This window comes from Hippocampus guttulatus, chromosome 2, assembly GCF_054856545.1.
Source record: "Hippocampus guttulatus isolate MCC_2025c chromosome 2, RoL_Hgut_1.0, whole genome shotgun sequence".
In the NCBI taxonomy this organism is placed as follows: Eukaryota; Metazoa; Chordata; class Actinopteri; order Syngnathiformes; family Syngnathidae; genus Hippocampus; species Hippocampus guttulatus.
The window spans coordinates 29,395,429-29,417,945 of NC_141262.1; the positions used below are offsets into that span (position 1 = coordinate 29,395,429).

Sequence of the window (22,517 nt, forward strand, 5' to 3'; positions counted from 1 at the left end):
ATAAAAGTAACTATTAACCTGCCCAACCGCACGAAACAATCCATGCATGTTTTTTCTTGGGCCATCATTCATCCTTTATAGCGTGTAGCCTGATTTGCTGAATATTCACAATGGCGACCCAACGACTGATAAAATTGCAAAAATACAAAACACTTGAGAGGAAAACATTCCTTACCCATGGTCACAACAATTAGCTTAATGTCATTTCTGCCGAGTCGTGGATGGGCAGTGTCAAATTCATATATGGAACTAAACGTACACTCCAGTATTGACGTATACACAACAAATTAAGGGATAGCTTGTTTTTCAAATGCTAACCCGGGAAACGTTTGTATCTTCATGGAATTTGAAAAACTGGTGGAGTTTGCCTTTACGGGCTACATAAAACCATTTGGCAGCCCAGATCTGGCGCTCGAGCCTTGAGTTTGACACCTGTGCGCGAGGCCACAAAGATGTGCTTGCAACGGGTCAGAGCACGTTCTTCCAAATGTTGGATGAAATGAAAATTACAAGGCATCACAATCAGAGCCCAAAAGCTAATTTATCTGTTGATATGTACCGCCAAGTCATTTCATTGAAGGTGGACAGAAAATATCCTGCAATTCTGGAATGACCCAATGACTCTGCGAATCGCAGAGGTCCACCATCACGACGTTGAGCTTGTCACACCGTCAATTCAACGGCGAGGCCTTTTCCAGCCACGTCATGCCAGCCAGTCCCTCCAGAACCCGGACGGTGCGGGCCAAGCTGCTCAGGCCGTCGTCCTCCGCGGTGAGCTGGGATGGGCACAAATCATCCTGAGGCCAGAGGAGGAAAGAAAAAAAAAAGTTGGTACAATTTTACAGATTGATGCAAATGTTGAATTTGAATAACAAACTTCAGATTGATCGTTTAGTAATACTCACACAGGCAGGTCCAGCTCCCTTAAAGGCAAAATTGGGATATTTTGCGCGTGTAGTTTTTTTTTTAATAATACCACCATAAAAAGCAACATGTCAAAGTCCATTTTAATACATTCTTCACAACAGGAGGGGAGAACAAATGTAGCAAATCTATTTGTAGAAACTTGAAAAAGGGAGTCTCAAAAGCGTATAAATATATAAGAGATAGCTGGGAATTTCTGCTCTGTGGACATATTTCGGAGTTCAATTGGAAACCGGCGGCATGGGCCGGATCGACTGAAAAAATAGACATTTTGAATTCATACTTAGAATGCAAACAGCAGGCCAAAACAAAGGCCGGAACAGTAGAAAAACAGCAGCGGGAGACAGCCGAGCTAACGGGACAAATGGAGAAAGCAAAACAACGAGAAATCCACGTACAGCAGTGGTCATCCGTTTGACCTCGGTATCGATACAAAACAGTGCAGCGACTTCACTGACCTTGACTTGTCTACGCGCAGTACGGCAGATACATCAGGTGCGCGTACTGAGCATCGGGCTCGCTTTGACAATTTTGCCCCAATGGGATCCAAGTCAGCAAAAGACCGATTGTCGGATTGGAAATCGGTCTGAGCGGATAATGGGCGGCGCACACATATCGATAGTTGGACTGAATTTATTTGGGGGGTTTTTTTTTTGGGTCATCCATTTGAACTTGTCATCAATGCAGAAATATTTCAGAAGCGTTTCAAAATGTGCAGTAAGGCCGTGTTTGTCAACTAGACACGGGAGACTCTGGAGGGGATCAAGGATTTACCCATGGCAAAATAACAGGGGAAAAAAATTAACAAAATCAAATTTTCAGTTATTTTAAGCCTAAATGGTGCAATATCGATCACGTTTCATTTCCCTTCGGAAGCTCTTGCGAGTTTCTTAGTGAAAACCTTGCAACAAAACAAACTTCAAATTATAAAAATATATATTATTCTTTTTACATTTATACAAAGTCAGATGGTCGTCAAACATCACCGACATGTTGGAACAAAAATCTTTATATATATATACACACACACACGTATATGAATGTGTATATATGTGTGTGTGTGTGTGTAGTGTGTAGTTTGTACCTTTAGAGTTTGGACACTAGTCAAAGTCTTTTCGGTTTGGAGGCACTCGGGTCTCATTTGTACATGTTGGAAATATTAAAACCGATCTTAAAGTAGATTCACAGTTCATCTTCGGCTCACACGGCCCCTTCCTTTTTTCAAAGACCCAAGCAGTGCAAAAAATACAAATAAAGGAGAAAAAAAAATCTTCACACTATGTTGTCACCCTGTATAAGACGGACATTCTCGGGAGAAAATGCAGGACCTGTAGTGGTTTTCTACGTGGTACAAGGCTAAGCGAAGGCATTTCAGTGCTTTGTGTGTGTGTGTGTGTAGGGGGGGGGGGGGCTTAGGCTAGCAGGTAGTAGTAGAGGACGTAGAGCAGAGCCATGGCGGCGCAGTAGAAGAGCAGGAAATCTCCGGCCAGCAGCGGGGACTGCGGGGGTCCGTCCTCCAGGCCCAGCAAGGCCTCGACGCAGCTCAACACGCGGGGCGGCTTAGACAGAAGCACATCAGAGCACGCACACATGTCCGTCTGGACGGGGCAAAAAGGAAAAACAAAACAAAACAAAAAAACAAGACACGACAAGGAAGTGTTAGAAGCAGGGGAGGACAAAAGCCAAGTTTGGACCGGCGACGCGGGCGTGTTGATGCCGCTCGTGTCGTCGGTCCAACTGTGACGAGCAACACACAACACCTGATACAAGCAGTTAGAAAGCAGTCACAAGTGTCCCGAGCGAAGTCGGCCTGGCATCTAAAAGAAGAGGCGCTGCTTTGTCGCCACCTTGTGGCTTCTACGCATATTGACGTGCCCCCTTTTGAGCGGGCCGTCCGTCTCTTCCCGGTGAGAAATCTCGTCGCTTGAAAGGTGTGCGATCCAAGTCCAAGTCATGAGCATTGCTACTCTACCTCGGGCACGCCCAGCTTGCGGCAGGCAGCGATGAAATTCTCCACGTTGAGTCGACACTTGGCTGAGCTCAGTTTGGGCTGAAAGACAACAAAGAAACGGTCGATTTTGACTAATCTTGCAAGGCCCACAGAATATTTTGTTCCAATGCTATATAAACATGGAGCCTAGCAAAATAAAGTTTGGACTCCCTTCTTTCAGCAGAAAAAAAAGTGTTGTTTCTATCTTTTTCCATTCTTCAGCAATCGGCATTACAAAATAGCTAAGTTTTATGAAAATGGCGATTCCTGGGCAAAAAACGGAGAAAATGAGCTTTATGTAAAAGCAAATGCGTTTCAAGCATGTGAGGCACCACTGCCACCTATTGGTCGCTTTTTTACATGATTTACAATGCAAACGGCTTATTTTCATTCACAGATTGCATCAGACCCTCCTCTCTATGACGCAAAAAAAAAGACTTAGATGTACAAGTACGTCCTTGGTAGGCGGGGCCTAATTTTAAAAAGACGTACAAGTACGTCTTGTGGAATGAAAAAGTTAAAAAGAGGCCCCACCTATTAGGATTTTTTTTTTTAGGTTGATGCCAACCGTGATAAATTCCGATCCCCGATTCATCGCCCGACTCATTTCTTATCCCTGTTTCTGTCTCTCTCTCTCGCATCGTGTCCACTTAACATGTGAAATGAGACGCACCACAGCCGGGGACGGAACGTGGATGATGGACACAGAGCGCGCTCGAACACTGTTGACCAGCTGGCAGAGGACGGTGCCGTCGCACAGCGCCTCCGCCAGGTCCTCGCCCAGCGTGATCTTCAGGCGCGCTTCCAGCGTCTGTCAAAACATCGTGAGCGAGCGGCGACACATTTCCGAATGAAAGTCAAAACGATCCGGCTCACCTTGCGCAGCTGCGCGGCGTCTGCGCTTTCTCGGTCGGGCGAGCGCACGGTGGCGCGGGATTCGCTCCTGCTCATCTCGCTGACGGGCAAACCTGCGGACGACGCAGATAGCGGCATCGCCGGCCGGCCCTGGCTGAGCTCACCGCTTGGGTTTATTCGGCGCTCACCTGCGGGTCGGACGTTGCTGCGGGACGACGTGCGGAAAAGGAAGCTGTTGGGTTTCTGGTTCGGCGCAGAGGGCGGAGACGCCGCTCCCTCTGGAAGAGAATTTAGTCCTACTTTGGCACATGGCTGAACAATTTGGAAAAATAAATCTCATGATGACTTCTTTTCCTCCATTTTGGCACTTCATAAGCAATTCTCTTCCTCTGTATTTCAATCCATCAGCACTACAATATAGAGCAGGGGTCCCCAAACTACGGCCCGCGGGCCGGAGACGGCCCGCCTCCACCTTTTGCCTGGCCCCCTGAACGATACTAGAGATGCATTATCGTTTTCTTTTTTCCCTCTCTCTTTCAATGAGTCCACGTGATTGAGACTTGTACACGCATGGAACTGAACATTATACACCACCTCCCTCCCTGAAAAAAAAATATAATAATAATAAAACAATCACGTTAAATAAAACAGAAAAATGGCAAAATGATTTAGTCAGAGAGAAACAGATTGGTTATTATTATGATGAAAGGGAGAAAGTAGAAGACAAAAAGTCTATTAATAAATATAAATATAGGTAGATTAAAAATGGGTGAGCGGGGGGGGGGTGAGTCCAGGTTTTCAGGACCATCTCTTCAATAGCCTGACAGCAGCACCTCTCCTCCTTGCAGCGCAGGTGTATCCGTCTCTGGCTGGAGGAGCCACCCGGTGCTGTCAGGGTGGGGGGGGGGGGGGGGGGGGTTGTCCATCATAACTTTTAGCTTGGCTAGCATCCTCCTGTTGCCCACCTCCTCCAGAGTGTCCAGGGAGCAGCCCAGGACATGATGAAATGAACATATGCTTTCTCCCGTTCACCATTTTGCTGCTGTAAATTGGAAATTTCTCCATTGTGAGACAAAGAAAGGTTTGCTTATCTTATGTATTTTTTTTTGGATTAATAGTCTTTTTTTCTTGTTAAATTTTTTTTTCCCTGTCAAGATCCCAGAGAGGGTTAATGCTCAGGTTACATGTGGATTTGGGGAAAAACAATAAATGTTTATGTTGAGACACCTCTGCGATGGTCACACTTTTTGTTACACGGTGAGCCCGGCCCCCCGTCAGGGAAGGGAAATGTTATTTGGCCCCCCCACAGGAAAAGGTTCGGGCACCCCTGATAGATTTGTCAAACGTAAATGTTGCGGCCCACAGCCAACAGGTAAATCCATCAAAGTACCTGTTCCGCTCCTGGCGCGTTGAAGAGAAGACGGAGCGGCGGCATGTTCGGTGCTCTGAAGGAAAGGCGAGGCAACGGTGAACAAGGTTGCGTCGGCGCGTTTGCAGCGCGCACGAGGGAGGACGAGCACAACTCACTGCGCGTCCGGTTCGGAGGGCGCCGCGGGAGGGACTGCCTTCTGGAGACGGGCCGCTAGAGGGAGCCAGAAGACCATTGATGAGCAGCGCAAGTCGTCATCGCGTTCGACGTGATCAAATCTCAACTCACTCGGAGCGACTACTTCCTGTCGGCGCTGCAGAGGCCACAAGACTTCCTGTTCTACTGAATGACTTCAGCAAGCTGCAGCAAAAACACAGACGCGGATCATGACATCAGCACGATGGAACAAGTCCAGCCTTTTGGAGAAGGCCGAGCCAGCCCAAATCTTCGGCCTTCATGTTTGCGTCCAAACAGTTTTTGTTTTGTCATCTTGTGACTGTCGTTTAAGATGCGATTATTCTTCCCCGTATATTATTTTTTGAAACAATAACAAGTCATAAACAAATCTGTTTTTCAAGTCCCACTATCAGATTGATCATCCGCCATGTGTCTGCAGGTAACGCTTTGAAATTCATCCCGCCGCTTTTACGCATCACCAACGAATTCGGAGGAACCGTCCCCGGATCATCAGAGCGGCCAATCGTCCCATTACTTTTGCTCCTAAAGAAAGTGAGGGAGAAATCTCCAAACCGCTGCAATCGCGACCCCGTTCGCCAGAAACATTTTCAAGCAACACCGTTTGAGGCGTTGTCTTGCAGACACATCCAAAGACGCTTCACCCCGTCCGTCAGACCTCGGACTAGAATCAAGTTTTAGTACCTGGCCTTCTCCCCCTGCTGCTGCTGCTGCTGGCGCTCTCGCTCCTGCCAGATGAGCAGCGTTCCTGGCCGGCGGCGCTCTTCCGTGGTGGGGCTGGAGGGGGATTGGGGCGACGGCGAGGCCAACGGCGGCGGCGCAGAAACTTCCACATGAAGACTGGACCTGCTCCAAAGAACGCGGGAAATAAGACGACAGCGTCAGAGCCAAGTTTCATACAGGCATGAAACCGACAGTGCATTTCCACCGAAAGCCCAAGCAACTTTGCTGACTTTTTGTCGGCTCATCAACCGGGCCAAGATGAATTTTTGGGAGGTTCAATTCTGATCATTGGCAGCGGAGTAAAATTCCAATCGATTATTCATCGTCCAGTTCATTGAAAAAAAAAAATTAAACGAATCAAATTAACTAAAGCCGCTTAGAGCAGCGGTCAGAGGTGAGGTAACGTCTGCCCGACAAGAGCGAGCAATGGGAACTGCCGTCTATTGACTTTCCCCGGCTCTTGTGCGGCGTGACCTTGCCAGCGCGCGCGGACGGCGCCGCGGGAAAAGGCTTCATCAGCGCGCTGACAGCAGGTCAAAGATCACGAGGGGACATACCGGCGTATCGCAGCGTCCTTGTTATCGGACAAAGCGCTGCTCTCCTTCGGCCCCTGCAAAGCGGTGACACAATCAATCAACAACAGAAAAGAGGATGTTGCGCAATCGGCATCTTTTTGCCTCATACCGGCGCGGCGGCCAGGGCCGCCGGACGCTCCGCCTTCACGTCCTGGTCCTGGTCCTCTTCCTCCGTCGCGCCGCCGTCACCCGCTTGGCCGTTGACTACGGACGCAGCAGAATGAGGGCTGAAGTTTCGGAGGAGCGACAACTCGGCTCGAGTATTCGGATCACGCGTCGCACGAGTCGCTCGCCGCATTGCGAGACGAGCCGATCAAACTGAGTCACGTCGAGTGAAAGACGCGATTTCTTTTCCCCAAGTCCCGGAGAGCCACGAGAGACGGCTGACAGAGCCGCAATCGTCGCGGAAGAGCGGGAAGCTCGGCAGAATCGTCTTTTTTTTTTGGGGGCCCTTATCACGAGACGTCCTTCGCTTTTTCAAACAAGATCATTGCCCGTTTATTTTGGATGATTGAGTCTCGTTATTTTTTATGATTTTACTTCACTTTTGTTTGTTTGTTTGTTTGAAAAGGCTTTGGTTGAAGTTAGTTTGATGATCGCCTCATCGGGAAGAATTGAACACGGGTATCTGGTCCTCACCTTTGTTGGCTTCGCCAGGAGATTCCTCGTCGTCATGGTCGTCCCCCTCCCCCTCTTCCTCTTCCAGGTTTCTCTGGTCTCTGCCGAGCTCAGAAATGCGGAGGGAGCGTTCCGAGAAGTCGTCTGCCGACTGGGCGCGCACACGCAAGTGTGAAGCAAAGGGGGCTCGGTCATGAGAGCGGCAGGCGGACATGGTTGCGCGACGACGGCGACCCGGGTCGGGACTTGCCTCGTTGCCGGACCACCTCTTGCTGCCGCTGTCCACGCTGTTGAAGCCCGAGTCCGGCCCCCCGAACAGCTCCTGCTCAGACAAACTGCAAGAGGACCACGGGTTCTCCGTCACGGCGGGTGTCGAGCAAAGGCGGCGGCGCGGGGCGGGGCGCAAGTCACTGACCAGCCGTTGAAGCCAGTGGGCCGCAGGTGCCTCTCCAGCTCCTCCTGGCTGCGCTTGCAGGCCTCCATGTTGAGATACTTGAAGATGTGGTATTTGCCCTTGGAGCAGATCTGCGCGGGGGGCATCTGCAGCGGGTTGTTGTCCAGCGAGATGCTCTGAAGGTGGCGCAGGTGGCGATAGCACAGGGGCACCTGGGTGATGCGGTTGCAGGACGCGTCCAGGCGGACCAGAGGGAGCTCCGAGATTTCTGGAGGCGGGAGAGGGGAGGGCAATTTCGCGCTCTGCTTCTTCTCGGGGCAGCTCACTCGCGTACCTTCGGGCAAGGAGGTCAGCTGGTTCCTCCTCAGTTTCAAGTCCCGCAGGCACTCCAGCTGGCCCAGTTCCGGAGGCAAACGCCGCAGCTCGTTGCAGCTCACGTCCTGGGAAAAAAAAAAAAAAAAAAAAAGGCAGGCCCATAAGCACGCCATCGGGGTGAAATTCGTCCGAGCGTTTGCGTGCGCGCGCGTGTACGCTACCAGCTGTCGCAGGTGCGCGAGGGCAAAGACGGAGGCGGGCAGCGAAGACAGCTTGTTGTTGCTGACGATGAGCACTCGCAGGAGGGGAAGCTCAAAGACGGACGCGGACAAACCGGACAACAGGTTACGGCTGCCGGGGCAAAACGCAACGGTTGGGATTCTTGGCGTGGCCACACGTTGTTCAAAGATGAGCTCCTTGTGCGTGCGCGTTGTACCTGAGATTGAGGTAGGTAAGGGCCTGGAGGTTCCCCAGGCAGGGGGAGAGCGAACGCATCCCATTGTGGTAAAGACTGAGCGTCTCCAGTGAGATCAAGTGACCGAGCTCCTCTGGCAGCTCGCACAGACGATTTTTCGACAGGTCTGCAAAAAAAAAAAAAAAAGTACAAATTCAGCCGTCGTCTCCCCCCGTTCCCGCGCTGCTCTTGCCGGCCGGCCGCTTCACTTGTCTGACTGGACTCAACGGAATTTGGCACAGATGTACAGTTTAGGTTGAAATATTTTGGCATTTACTCGATTGATTCAGCTCAAATGCCAAGTTCCATCAAAGATGGATGCTAGAAGGAAGAAACGGTTCAAAAATACGGCTTGCAAATGTCCTCTAAATAAAACTGAACTGCACTTCACAGAGCTTCTTGGATTTTTTTTAGAGCAGATTTGTTCGTTTTTATTTCTTTAAAAAAATATATTGTACGGTACTTTTTATTACAAAAGGGAAAAAAAGGTCACAAAAAAGTAAACTACAATTCCCAAGCTACGTTCTACTGTACGGCCGAACATTAATACCCCCCCCCCCCCCCGAGGGGGAAAACAGCACATTCAAAACAAACCTTGTAAGCTTATGTGTGAAATAAGTTTTAGTGCATTTTTAAACGTGAAATGTCATGTTGGTGGATTTTCATTTTATTAAAAACATTCTGGCGGCCTGGTAGTCCAGTGGTTAGCACGTCGGCTTCACAGTGCAGAGGTACCGGGTTCAATTCCAGCTCCGGCCTCCCTGTGTGGAGTTTGCATGTTCTCCCCGGGCCTCCGTGGGTTTTCTCCGGGTGCTCCGGTTTCCTCCCACATTCCAAAAACATGCATGGCAGGCTGATTGGACGCTCTAAATTGTCCCTAGGTGTGAGTGTGAGCGTGAATGGTTGTTCGTCTCTGCGTGCCCGGCGATTGGCTGGCAACTGATTCAGGGTGTCCCCACCTACTGCCCGGAGATGGCTGGGATGGGCTCCAGCACCCCCCGCGACCCTAGTGAGGATCAAGCGGTTCGGAAAATGGATGGATGGATGGATAAAAACATTCTTGTTTTACCGCCCCCCCCCCATTCATGAAAATGGTTTTTCCCCACTTTTAGTTATTTCATTTTTCTTCCTTGCCACTTTCACACTTTTAGCGCACTTCAAGAATTCTTCCACAGCGGGACTTGACGGACGAACACTATTGTGGGAAAATATGAAGTTGATGAGCAAATCTTCGACACATGAGGCGACGACATGGAGGTACGCGCTTCAATTAAAAAAGAAAGAACATAAAACAACAATTACTTGTCAATGTAAATTGTCAGTTTGACAACGGCTGCAATCAGCTCTCAGCAGTGACTCGGAAAAAGATCCACCGAGCACTTTGCTTTGGCGAAACACGGACGGCAGTCAGCGGCAGCGCGCCCGGTGGCCGTTCGCTGATTTGTTTTGGGAAAGCGCCGTGGCCGCAGGAGGCCATTTTGGATGACAAGCATGGAAAAGGGATCATCCGAGGCACGCACCGGGACGGACTGAGACGCTGGCGCACCGGAGTGATGATTCTTTGAGTTGCGGGGGAGCCATGCGAACAAAAGGTGGTGGGGTGGGGGGGGGGGGGGGGGGGCGAGAATGGTCTCCACTGGGGGATGGAACGCCGAGGGGCCGTCCGCTATCCGGAGCTATTGTCCGAGAGACAGCCGAGATGCGGGCAAAGTGGCCAACAGCAAATATGTCAACCCAAACGCCTTGACGCAAAAGCACCTTCACTCAACTGCTGCTCGGTGCCTCGTTTTGTCAGCGGGCCCCCGTCACGCCTTATGGTTGGATGAATACAATCGTTTATTTTTTTTTCCGTTTGTTTCCAGACTCGATAAATGATCACGTAGACGCACGCGTGCCGACATTTTCAACAACATTCCGTCGCGCTGCTTCGTTCCCTCTCCTTCTTTTCCTGATTTATGTCATGAGGCGCTGCTGTGTAGAGTAGCGCTAACGCTAGCCCAGATGGTAGCTTGCGCACGCATACCCGGCTCAGGGCTCTCTTCTATCGGTTTAAGAAAAACAGAAGAAGAAGAAGAAGAGACCAACTTGTTGGATTCTCTGATGACATGCTGAGACCTCATTGGTCTGAATGCAAGTTGCCAGCCGCTGGCGCTCAGCAACGCTATGTGATTATTTCAATGTGGGTCACTGGACAAGGGATGAAAATGCTGCGCGGCCCCGCAAGAATGTGGGACAACGTTCCTTATCAAGCGACGCGAGTCCGATACAAGTGGAAAGGCCAGGATGGGATTTTCCTGAACCAAAGGATGCTGGTGGTGCCGTCCTGCCGTTTCTACTCTACGCGTTTGGACATGATGTTTAGCATGAAGCTACGATTTGGACATGACCGTCGCGCTCATCTCTTGACGGCGACTGAGCGGGAACAGGCGCTTTTCTACAGCACGACATGGCAGCCTCTCGCTACGGCCTGGAGTTTCAGGTCGCGGGAGTGGCTTTGAACGTGGCGCGTATCCTCGGCAAACAAGGAGGTTTAGCCGCAGTCCGTCCGCTTCGGAAAATCTCAGACTCTCCTTGTGAATGAACGTTCATGCAACTTGAAAATGAATTTTCGACATACAGCATGCAGTGGATGTCTCTAGATGGCGGCGGTGGGACTCGAGTATCCCCCGAATGCGACCGATGGACCGAGATTACGGCAAGTCTCGGGTTTACGACGTACTCGGCCTACGACGTTTGGACTCAACGGGGCGCCTCGTCCGCCATGGCTGTTCGTGCGACGGGATTACCTATCTTTGGCCAGACACCCACAAACATGGGTCAAGACTTCAGTCGGTCGACGGTGTCGACCATAATTAAACTCATTCAGTACCAGCCAATACTGGACCAAGTCTGAAAAGACGTTTAAAAACGTCTTTGGGAGTGAATGAGTTAAGGAACCGAGACCGTATTTTGGCACGCTCGAAGGGTTTGGCTCATCATGAGGCAACGTTCTTCGGTCCTCGCCCAGAAATCAAGTGGCACGGAGGATTAGAAAGTGAAGCCTATCCACCGAGTCGCAGAAGTTTGTTATTTTGCCTCCAAATTGCAGCCTTTGCCATTTGCGGAATTGCCTTGGACGACACTGCGCGGTTGATTTCAATTCGCCTCGCCGTGCGGCCCGACTTATCGATGACTACGAATCCCTTTGGAGAGGCGTCAATTATTCACAGAGTTCCACAATTTTGCAGCAGGACCAGGTCGCTATGCCGGCCGGGCATAACGCCATCTTATTCCGGGGGCCACCTGAGACGACTTTGAAACTTTCGGGGATCTCACTTGGGCTCGTAACTACCGAACGTCGGGCGCCCTAAACGTTTTGGCGAGGGCTGAGCGTCCAACACTTTGCGCTTCCTCAAGCGCGGCTCTTATCGAGTGTTTCTACATCGTCACGGCCAAAGAGCGCTCGAGCAGAAGAGAACGGCGCCGAGTGATGTTCAAATGTCATGTCCTTGGCCAACAAATCACCTTTGACTTGATTTCCTCCCACACACTTCCATCTCCTCCTCCTCCACCTCGCACAGCTTTCCCTCCCACTGACTGACTTGCAACTCGGAGCAAACGCTGTGGATGACAAAGATATATTTTTGCATCGCAAGCCCACTCCAGGAAGCCCGCTTACGTTTTGCCTCACCGGTAATGTGAAAGGCCTTCGTCGTCCCACCAGTGAGCAGAAATTTCAGATTGTTGTCCATTTGCTAATCGATTCATCGCTGCGCCTGGAAGAACGTACGGTACCGTGGGGCGCTACTTGCCACGTTTTCTGCGTTTAGGGGGCGAGGGCCGTGAAGGGATCGATGGCATTCAGTCCGAAAGCGAATCCTGCGCGGTGAAAAGCGAGAGACGTGCAAACAGACGGAGGCGACGGCGACACGTTCCGATCTCCGTGGCAACGGCTTGCGCGCGGCCGAGCTGTGAAAACACAGCGGCCGCCCACCGCAGAGAAGGCCAAGTATGTGCATCGCTGAAGGTGCGCCGCTGGCTCGTGTGACCCATCGGGGCTTCGGCGGCAGGTTTCATTTCTGGACGCCCAAACGCAAGCCGAACTGGAAGGGCCAAACGCAGCACATCACCAACTTCCTCCGTGCGGCGGGTTCATGAATCAGCCCCGTTGCATAACCGCCGCCGTGCCTTTCATTATTCACCAGCGAGTCCCCGCAACACGCACGCACGCACACACACCAGTCAGCTATTTGCACACCCTCAGTGAGCTTCCTTGCGCTGCGGCCAGCAAACTAAACAAAACGCCAGAAGTAGCGCCTTGAATCCGGCCTCGCGCCAGTAAAGTGAGTACTTGTAGGCGGACTGCCTGCGCTCTTGTTGCCTCCCAAGGGACTGGGGAGGGCTCATCCCCGCCCCCCCCCCCCTTCCAAGCAGCTGCCACGGAGCTTTGAAATACTTTCAAAGTGCGACTCACGATCTGAATCATCGAGCAAGGCTGGGCCTCCCCGTGCGTGACTGAATGCCGCCCGACGCTTCCGGGGTCAACTGCAAATCCGAAAAAAAAAATAAAAAAATAAAAAAGGAATCTGAAAAATGCTGCCGCAACAGGCAGACGCATCACTGACATCGGCGCATCGGTTGGGGCGGCAAGACGCTGTGTGCCGTTTCTAACGGCAAGACAAACGCAAAGCGGAAGCCGACGGTGAGCCCACATCCGCAGCCCGGGGGGAAATAAAGCAAGCGGGTGTCTGCACACGGGCTCACCCAACCGCACGCGGCTGATGTAAACAGCTCCTTCCACATTGAGCGCACAGCCGCGCACCGACGCGGGAAAAACATTTGTCACCATCCGATATTCCATCGATGTAATCGAGTCATCAGATCAGAATTGAGTTTGCGTGATTCCGCGCCAAAATGTGCACGTGACACACAGCTATCGTTGTCCACGCGAGGTTTCCGTCGTCGCGTTCCACACTGTCATATCTGTGAATTTGTGTGTGTGCGCGGCTTTAAAAGGTTGGGCAACGTGGTGAGTGACGTGGGAGTCGGCGAATGAGCTCGAGATGAGGTGAGCGGCTAACCGTTAGCCCGTTAAATGTCTGGGCGTCGGTTGCGGCCGTAGCAGCGCGAGCGAATGCGCTTATACGCGTGACCGTCCGTCGGGCATCGAAATGAATCTTAATTGGTGACGCGATGTCAGATTAGCTCGCATCCATACAGTGTGTCTTGGCGATCGTAGACGTACTGTTGTGGTCTGTTAGTTCTGTTTTGGGGTTAAACTTGTCAAATGTGAAAGCACATCCAAGTTTTTGGGAAGCTCAATCCGAAGCTAATTTAGCATTTTTCTTGCGATTGTTCGGCAGCTCACGACGGTAGCAAAGCTACGATAGCATCAACATCGAGCCGATCCAATTGAATGTGTTTTGTTCTGTTTCTTATTCTCAGTACGAGCACTATGTAAGATTGAGAAGGACTATTTTGAAAAATTTGTTCTCAAAACAGATATTGCATATAACCGACCCAAAAAACACATTTTTGGCACTTCAGAAATTGCATTTAGCCAGTCTATTTTTCCAAAGCTCAGTGTACTTCTATTGAAATAGAGAGGAAAAGTATTTCAGCCATTTTTCCACCAGTTTTTTTTTTTAACTCATTCACTCCCAAAGACGTTTTTAAACTTGGTCAGACTTGGTCCAGAATTGGCTGGTACTGAATGAGTTAATTAACTCTGGCAGTGAAAAAGCAATTTCTTGTGTAGAAAAACAAACTTGCTCTGCTGGAATGGATGTTTTTTTTTTTAAATAATAATAATAATTCCACACTGTACGAACATGAGTATGATGAACATTGTTATCATCTCATGAGAAAATGCTGCACCTTGTCCGCTGTGAATTCCAAACATGAGCATCACTATCAAAGTCAGTCCAGGAGTAAAGACATTCGATACGGCGGCGCCTTGATGATTCGTCCAGCCTGAGGATGGACGGCGCGGCGCGTCTGCTCATCAAACGGCAAACCGTGCATGTGCCTACAAGGCCCGAGCTTTGTTTGCCTCTCGCCGGAAGCGTATCTTCTTTGTGCGCGCGTGTACAACCTTTGACCTTGTTGGAGCTGAGAAGTTGCCGCCAGGGAGCGAGAAAGGCAGGAAGGAGGGGAAGCTTGTTCTTTCTTTCTGTATCTATTATGATTGGGAACACTTCCGGGCTTTCTCATCAGCCCCTCAAATCACCGTGAACACAAAGACCAAGTCCACCAGCAAACGATCCAAACCAAGAATACCGTCAAAAATAACAGTCAGCTTGTGTGCTTTGCCTCTTGGTCCCCGTAGGATGGACACCTGGCTCGCAAGGCGCAGATGGTCATAATTAGCTGAGGACGGCGGGTGTTGCTTTAGCTCGCGCCGGAGCCAGAGATACATTTCAGTCAACCTGGAAGACATAATCCTCTTTTTGCGCACGGCCGCGACACGGTAGTCCGCCTTCATCCAATCGCGCGATGACGCTTTCGTCACCGGCAGCCAAACGAAACTGGGCTACACGCAAACTTACAATCGGGGCCAAATGTGAGCGTTTTCCTCAATTCAAAGATGCAACAATGAATGGATTACTCAACAACTAATTGGTTAGCAAATTCATCTGCAACTATTTTGAGAGTCCATTATCAGCTGAGAGGCGTTGTTTCATGTAAAATTATCCAGATCCTCTCAATTCCAGCCCCAAAAACAATTATTCTCAGATAAACGTAATGGGCAAAGAGAGCCAAGAACGTTTGGTTTCTTTTTTTGTTTTGTTTTTTTTACTTTGGAAAAAGATGGATCAACATTTTTGGCCAATTTCTGATGTGAAATGGAAAAAAATCAGTTGTTCATAATCAGTCAATTTGAAATATTGGAGTGTTTCTAAATAAAGAGATAAATAAACATATTTCATCCAAGTTATAGATAGATAGATAGATAGATAGATAGATAGATAGATAGATAGATAGATAGATAGATAGATAGATAGATAGATAGATAGATAGATAGATAGATAGATAGATAGATAGATAGATAGATAGTCCGATTATAAATCTTTGTTCAGGCATTTATTTGGGGCTTGTGTTGTAGACAAAAATAACCTTCCCACTTCATGATGACAGTGATGTTCACAACATCCGGCCATCATCAGTTCACTTTGCAACGAGAGGTAGAGGTAAGATCGGGCCGCCCCGGGCCTTAAAATGTCAATCATTGCTTCGGGTTCGGGTTGGGCTTCTCTCTCGCTTTTTTTTTTTTTTTTTTTCGAGGCCGTGAATAGTTTTGGCCACGAGAGACCGTGGTTCGCAAAAAAACAGAAGTGGCCTCATCACAACACATACTGTACTAAACTCTTGTCACAATTCAAAGAACTCCTTTCAGTCTCTGTCGAGTATTCACCCGTCATTGTTCGTCTTTGTCTCTCTGCGACTCTCTCTTCCTTAAAGTGCCGCGCTAGATTCTTAAGGACGTACTGCTGCGGTGGTTTACGGCCCAATTTTCAACCCGTCAAAATTTTCCCCGTCCACTCTTAGAAAAAATCCGTCAATGATGGAAAATTGTTGTTTAATGTAACCTCTTCAGAAACAAAAATATAAAAGATGTAAATGTTTATACAGTCTTGTTTAACTTAGATTTCGTTACAAAAGACAGGCTTTGTTATCAGAAATCACCCCTCCGCCTCCCGAGTCCTCACAAATAAAATATGAAATGTCGGGTTTGCTTTGGGCTCAGGCCTGCAAATCAAGTTAAGTGATGGGGCTCGGGCCGGTTCGGGTCGGGCTCGATTTTTTTAGGACCAATCTTAGCTCTAACGAGAGGACAGATTATCTCTTGTGTTTTGTGCTTGCATTTTGCGTACCTTGTCAACAACCTACTGTTTTTGTTTTTGTTTTTTCTCTCACCCGGTGTCCCAAGAAAGTCATGTGGAGTGGACTGGGCGAAGCAGTCCGAGCATAAATACTTTTATTTTTCAGAGTGGGGTGGGCGGAATGACCCATCCACTCACGAAGGGGCCACTATCGGCCACTTAGCTCCGACTCTGCTTTTTCGAGCTGAACAATAATGAAGTAGCATATGCGAATAACGCTCCTTACGCTCACCACGAACGTAAAAATAATGACTTCACGTGGCCAAAACGACATAAAAACACGGGGGTTATAACTAAAAATTGATACAGTACAATACCGTATGTACGCTGGCTATTCTTAATCAAAATCACGTTTCGAAAGATAGGCTGTGTGTCCCCCGTCCCATTCATTTTAATGTTCATTAATGTTGTAAATCGATTGGAGATAAAATTGATTTGAGTGACAATATTCTGAAAGAAAGCAATCGTGGTGAAGCGTTTGCTCGACTAGGGGTGGAACCCCGATCCGGGAGGCGACAAAACAAAAGGCGAAAAAGGCTAACTTGAAACTTGAACTTACCTGCGTGTGTAATGTCGGATAGGTCATAGTTCTTGGCGCTGCGGGGGAACTCTCGGAGTTTTCGGTTGGCCAAGTTGAGAGCCCCGCTGGCGGCGGCGTCCTCCAAGGCTTTCTCCACACTCCGGCTGGCCGCGACTGTGGCCGGCAACTGGGCTCCATCCCCAGCCTCCATCAAACAACACTCACGTCGGGAGTCCGTTCCTTACTTTGTTGCCGGCGTCCGCGTCACGCTTCCGGCGCCACGCCGTCTCCTTTATTGCTCCCGAAATACAAAAACCTACGAGCGGGTGACCATGGTGGCGAAAAACGGAACGAAAAAGTGTTGGGAGGTTCGTCGCGGCCGTCACACATGAACGGCGCTCGCTCGCGTCAGCTCATAGCCTGGAGATTGGGCTCAAACTGTCAAGTTTACAGGAAGTGGCGTGGAGCGCGCCAGTGGCGCACCAATCACATCGGGACCGGCGTTCTCTTACACAATTAAAGCCTAACAACTCGTACACTCAAAGAGCAATGACATCCGGCGGGCCGCATTCTGTCCCACGTCAAGGCTCTACTCGCGTAGTTGTCCAACCGTCTTGTGTTTTGACCGCAAAGTGTGTTGTGCGCTAACTGGGGGTCGTTTGGACATGTTTTACTTTGACAGTTGTAACCCAGTACTCCCAAAAAGAGAGTGCACTTGTCGGGGCGGAACCTTCGACGAGCTATGGTGGCCGGGAAGTGTCAAACAACATTAACAAATAGCCATTAGTCCCAAATCAACAGATACAATTACTGTACTGTACTAAGGAACGAAAAAAAGAATACACACTTAAACACACACATACACACGCACATACACACGCACACACTAACTATAATATAATACAATAATACAACCCCCAACTCTTGGTTTATTTAAATTCCCTTAATGACATGTTTATCAACCAGCCTCTTCAATTTGCAACATGTTAAAGTTTACTTTCCAATCTTAGAAAACTAGACATCTTTGTTTGAACATTCTACGCAAAAAGCAAAAGTGCGGGGATGTTGCATGCTACGTAACAGTCAATGAAAATGTTGAAAATGAATACAGTGTAGTTACATTACTTACTAAGTTTTCGCCAGTAAATTTAATTGTGCAAAATTACAATAAAGGCCTAGTAGAAATTTGAATATATCACTTCTCACTTGTTCTTATCATTATTTGAACTTCCAAAACAAAATGTGCATCCTCAGGTACAGCAGGTCACAGGGGTGAGGTAACTCCAATTTTAATGGAATGCTTATCGGCCGTTGGGAGTGGGAAAAAATGGCCAAAGCCGAATATCGTCCCTGATAAGATATTCGGCCAGTGTGGGACAAATAAATGACATCTTATCTTATATTATCTTATCTTATAATCGGTCTTTCACTGTGACATATGCCTCGGGTGGCGTTTTGAGCTGACTTTGGGCAAGGGGCAACTTCTACCCAAGTTTGACTGCCAGCTCATCACAGAGCACCTGAAACAAATGTGATTTCTCGACGTGCCCTGCTGGAGACAAGTCCAGTGTTGACTTCCTCGTCCGTCTCGGCCAAAACGTGCGTCCTAATGAGGAAAAACGCGATGGATAAATGCAAATCCATTGTGAGCAGGACAGCATTGTTGCCTCCATTAATGTTTACTATCTTCTCTCTTTCGGTACCAGATGACTGACACCCACACCCACGCCCACACCCACAAACCACATCTATTTGCATTCCTCTTCATCCAGCCCACTCTTTCGCCCTCGTAGCCTCCCTTCCTCCCACCCCTGCAACCCCATTGGACCATCTGTCAAAGTGCTGCAGGACCCCCGGCTGCAAATGGGACTAATGTGCACGAAAGTCGGGAGGGGGTCCACGCATATGTAAAATCCCTTCCGAGTTACGGATCATCTCATTCTGTCTACTACGCGTCTAAGTCAATCTGGGACAATAATGCCGACCCAACACACTTGTCAAGTCAAGTCTAGTCAACTGTATTTATAGAGCACTTTCAAACAGCCATCGCTGCATACAAAGTGCTGTACATGGAGCAATTTAACATGCACAATAAACAGTAAGACAAATCGGTAATAAAGGCGGTAGAAAGCACCAAACAGAAAAACTAAGAACAAATCTAAGTCATGCTGAGTCGAATGCCAAAGAATACAAGTGAGTTTTGAGGAGGGTTTTGAAGATGGGCAGCGAGGAGGCTTGCCGAATGTTCAGTGGGAGGTCATTCCAGAAGGAGGGACCAGCAACAGAAAAGGCTCGATCCCCTCTGAGCCTCAGTTTAGTTCTTGGTACTTCTAATAATGTCTGGTCCACAGACCTGAGGCGGCGGGCAGGTGTGTAGGGGCGGATGAGCTCAGGTGGCGCTAGATTATTCAGAGATTTGAAAACAAATAAGAGGATCTTGAAAATAACTCTAAAATGTATGGGGAGCCAGTGAAGGGATGCCAGAGTAGGAGTTATGTGCTCCCTCTTACGAGTAGCAGTCAAGAGGCGAGCAGCGGCATTCTGGACCAGCTGAAGGCGCTTAATGGAGGACTGGCGGACTCCAAAGTAAAGGGCATTGCAGTAATCGAGCCGGGATGTGACAAAGGCATGAATTACTGTCTCAAAGTGTTCATGTGAGAGGAGAGGTTTTGTTTTGGCCAGCTGTCTAAGATGAAAGAAGCTGGATTTAACAACAGCACCAATTTGCCGATCAAGTTTGAAATCACTGTCCAGTTTAAGGCCCAAGTTTGAGACTGTTGACTTAAGATAAGGAGACAGGGGGCCCAAGTCTACAGGATGGGACGTACAGGGGCCACTGGGACCAAACAATATCACCTCTGTCTTCTTTTCATTGAATTTCAAGAAATGTTGTCCCATCCAGGTTTTGATTTCTTCCAGACAGGATAGGAGTGGCCTTAATGAGAAGGCGTCTTTCTTGCTCAGTGGGACATAGATCTGGCAGTCATCTGCATAGCAGTGGAAGGGAATACCATGTTTCCTTAAGATGGAACCCAATGGGAGCAGATACAACGAGAACAGCAGAGGCCCCAGTATTGAGCCCTGTGGAACACCACATGATAGGGGAGCAGTGCGTGACTCAGAGCAGCCAAGGCTGACACAAAAGGTTCTGTCAGCTAAATAGGACCTAAACCACTCAAGAGCACTGCCGCCAATGCCCACCAAGTGCTGCAAACGAGTCAGCAGAATACTGTGATCCACTGTATCAAATGCTGCAGTTAAGTCCAATAAAACTAGACACACGTGGTCTCCAGCGTCATTTGCCAGGAGGATGTCATTAGAAATGCGTAACAGGGCTGACTCCGTGCTATGCATCGTCTTGAAACCTGACTGGAAGACCTCCAAGATGTTATGTTCACCCAAGACAATTTTCAACTGCATGTGCACCACTTTTTCCAGAATTTTGGAAATGAAAGGCAGTTTGGAAATGGGCCTGAAACTTGACAGCACATCTGGATCAAGACCAGGTTTCTTGATCAAGGGGTGGACCACAGCAAGTTTAAACTGTTGGGGAACTATACCAGAAGAGAGGCTGCTGTTGATGATATCCAAGACCGATGCGCCGACACTTGGGAGAACCTCCTGAAAGAAGTGCGGGGGAAGAGAGTCGCAAGGGGAGCCAGATGGCTTCGTCTGGCGAACTACATCCTCCAAAAGCGTCAAGGACACAGTTTCAAAAGAATTTAGCATAGCTGAACATGGAACATGGACAGAGGGGTCAGATGCAGTATTTGAGACTGGAGTCCTCGCTGTAGAGACCTTATCAATGAAAAACTGAAGGAATCTGTTGCACATCTCGGGTGAAGAATCCGAGCAAGTAGGCAGAGGGGTTTTGAGTACAGAATCTATCGTTTTAAATAGTGCGCGTGGGTTGTGACGGTTAGCTTGAATTAGGTCCGACAGATATTCTCTTTTGGCCTCTTTTACTGTGAGCTGGTAGTTACGCCAGCAGTCTTTCCAAATTTGATAAGAGACATGCAATTTGTCTTTTTTCCACTTGCGTTCGGCTTTGCGACACCCCTGCCTAGCTGCGCGGGTAATGTCGTTAAACCATGGCTCGGGTTTAGGAGCACAGTTTTTGAGGGAGCCACCAAATCCAGGATGGCACGGCATGATGAGTTGAACCAAGAGGTGAGTTCCTCTGTGTTAGACGAGGGTACGCAAAGGTTATTAAAGGCATCAGAGAAACGACTAGCAGTGCGAGGGTTAAAAATTCGGCGTTTACAACTCGGAGCGGCAGATTTCACAGCAGCATGCGATAAGACTACGTCAAATAAAACTGCCATGTGATCAGAAATCCCATTTTCAAGGACTTCCAGATTTGACACCGGTAGACCATAAGCAAGGACAAGGTCTAAAATATGTCCTTGTTCATGTGTCGGGCTGGTCACATACTGCACGAAATTAAAAGAGTCGATAAGTCTTAGGAAGTCCTTTGCTAGTGGTTTTTCCAGACAGCACACATGGATATTAAAATCCCCCATTAGGAGGATATGATCATATCACAGCCTGATTTCCGCAAGAAAGGTTGAAAAGTCGCTTAAAAAGTCTTTGTTGTATTTAGGAGGATGGTAAATGACAGCACAGAGCACCGGGAAAACACGACCGACTTCAAAGAAGGTTGCTTCAAAGCTGGTGGCCGATGTGGTGAATGTGCACCGTTTACATTTGAAATTGTTCTTAAAGACACCGTTCCTCCACCACGGCCTGATGTCCTCGGGGTATCGAGGAAAGCACAGTCAGGTGGCAACAATTCAAGCAAAGCGTTGTACTCACCAGTACCTGCCCAAGTCTCTGTCAGACACAGGAAATCCAAGTCATTTGAAAGGAAATACTCCCTCAGAATATGGGTCTTGTTCGTCAGCGACCGGGCGTTTAACAACGCGATCCTTGAGGGAGTAGCAACGGGAGGGATTGCCTCTTCCGATCGCCGAGCCCGGGGGAATTCCCTCAAAAGCTTTCGCTGGATTCCTCCCCGAGAAAGGCGTGGAGGGTAGAAATGCCGTGGCGCGGTGGGAGAGCCAACGACTGTAAGCAAGCACGAGGCGACGGGGTAGAGGATAAACCATGCCGGAGCGATCAAAGTGTGCCTCAGGTCCCGTTTTAGCTTCACGAGCTGACCGCTACGTTTGCCGCGGCGACAGCGGCGGCGCTTCTGTGAAGGGGGCGAGTGAACGCGGAAGAGATTAGCCGGCAGGTTAGCCAAGAACAGAGGTAGCGTCTTTTCACCACCGTCTTGCCAAAACGCGGCCGAATCTCCGACGTGTTGTTGAATCAATAACAACGATCGGCGATCATAAACCAACCGAGACGCTGTTAGGGAGGTAACAAGCATTGTGAAAAGTAAAAAAAAACGAAATGGCAGGAGCGTCGCCGAACACACTGGCGCACAGGCGGCCATCTTGGGCGATTACTTGGTGAGAAATGTTTCGACATTGTCCCTCTCCGAATGCGGACTTCAAACTTGTTGTGCACGCGGTCGATGAGGAAATGCAGTGACTGAAGGAAGTTTTTTTCTCACTGTGCGTGATGTGATGTCTTCTATCGGGTCGCCCTGGAGGCCCGGCGCAGAAAGGCTCGGACTTTCTCACGCCCTTCTTCCTCTGGGCCCTCAATGTCACTTCCTCTTGCATCCTCCGGCAGGGATTGTGTCAAAGTGGCGTCTTGAACTACTTACAAGTGCG

At 49.1% G+C, this 22,517-nt stretch overlaps 1 protein-coding gene across 6 annotated transcripts; it reads right to left on the reverse strand.

The window, feature by feature from the left end:
• Nucleotides 1–516: 516 nt before the first annotated feature.
• On the reverse strand, nucleotides 517–18,429 carry lrch4 (leucine-rich repeats and calponin homology (CH) domain containing 4). 6 transcript variants are annotated; one of them, XM_086105399.1, is made up of 18 exons: nucleotides 16,834–18,426; nucleotides 8,395–8,539; nucleotides 8,180–8,309; nucleotides 7,978–8,083; nucleotides 7,665–7,911; nucleotides 7,500–7,584; nucleotides 7,271–7,400; nucleotides 6,741–6,835; nucleotides 6,614–6,666; nucleotides 6,018–6,179; nucleotides 5,427–5,498; nucleotides 5,297–5,351; nucleotides 5,160–5,214; nucleotides 3,958–4,047; nucleotides 3,791–3,882; nucleotides 3,588–3,725; nucleotides 2,897–2,974; nucleotides 517–2,522 (listed from the first exon to the last, which is right to left on the reverse strand). In XM_086105399.1, the coding sequence occupies exons 1-18, from the start codon at nucleotides 17,003–17,005 to the stop codon at nucleotides 2,337–2,339; spliced, it is 2,091 nt and encodes a 696-aa protein (XP_085961525.1). In that variant the 5' UTR covers nucleotides 17,006–18,426; the 3' UTR covers nucleotides 517–2,336. The 6 variants fall into 6 exon arrangements, with proteins under 6 accessions (XP_085961525.1, XP_085961523.1, XP_085961522.1 ...); XM_086105397.1 differs by lacking the exon at nucleotides 16,834–18,426 and adding exons at nucleotides 11,917–12,012; nucleotides 12,083–12,763 and having other exon boundaries at nucleotides 3,791–4,047; XM_086105396.1 differs by having other exon boundaries at nucleotides 3,791–4,047; nucleotides 16,834–18,429.
• Nucleotides 18,430–22,517: the final 4,088 nt, after the last annotated feature.

Coding starts and splice junctions, on each gene's coding strand:
- lrch4 (XM_086105396.1), bottom strand. CDS start 17,005: ATGGAGGCTGGGGATGGAGCCCAGTTGCCGGCCACAGTCGCGGCCAGC. Junction 5,352..5,426: donor ACAGGAAGTAGTCGCTCCGA/GTGAGTTGAGAT, acceptor GGCTCCCTCTAG/CGGCCCGTCTCCAGAAGGCA. Junction 4,048..5,159: donor ACGCGCCAGGAGCGGAACAG/GTACTTTGATGG, acceptor ATTCTCTTCCAG/AGGGAGCGGCGTCTCCGCCC.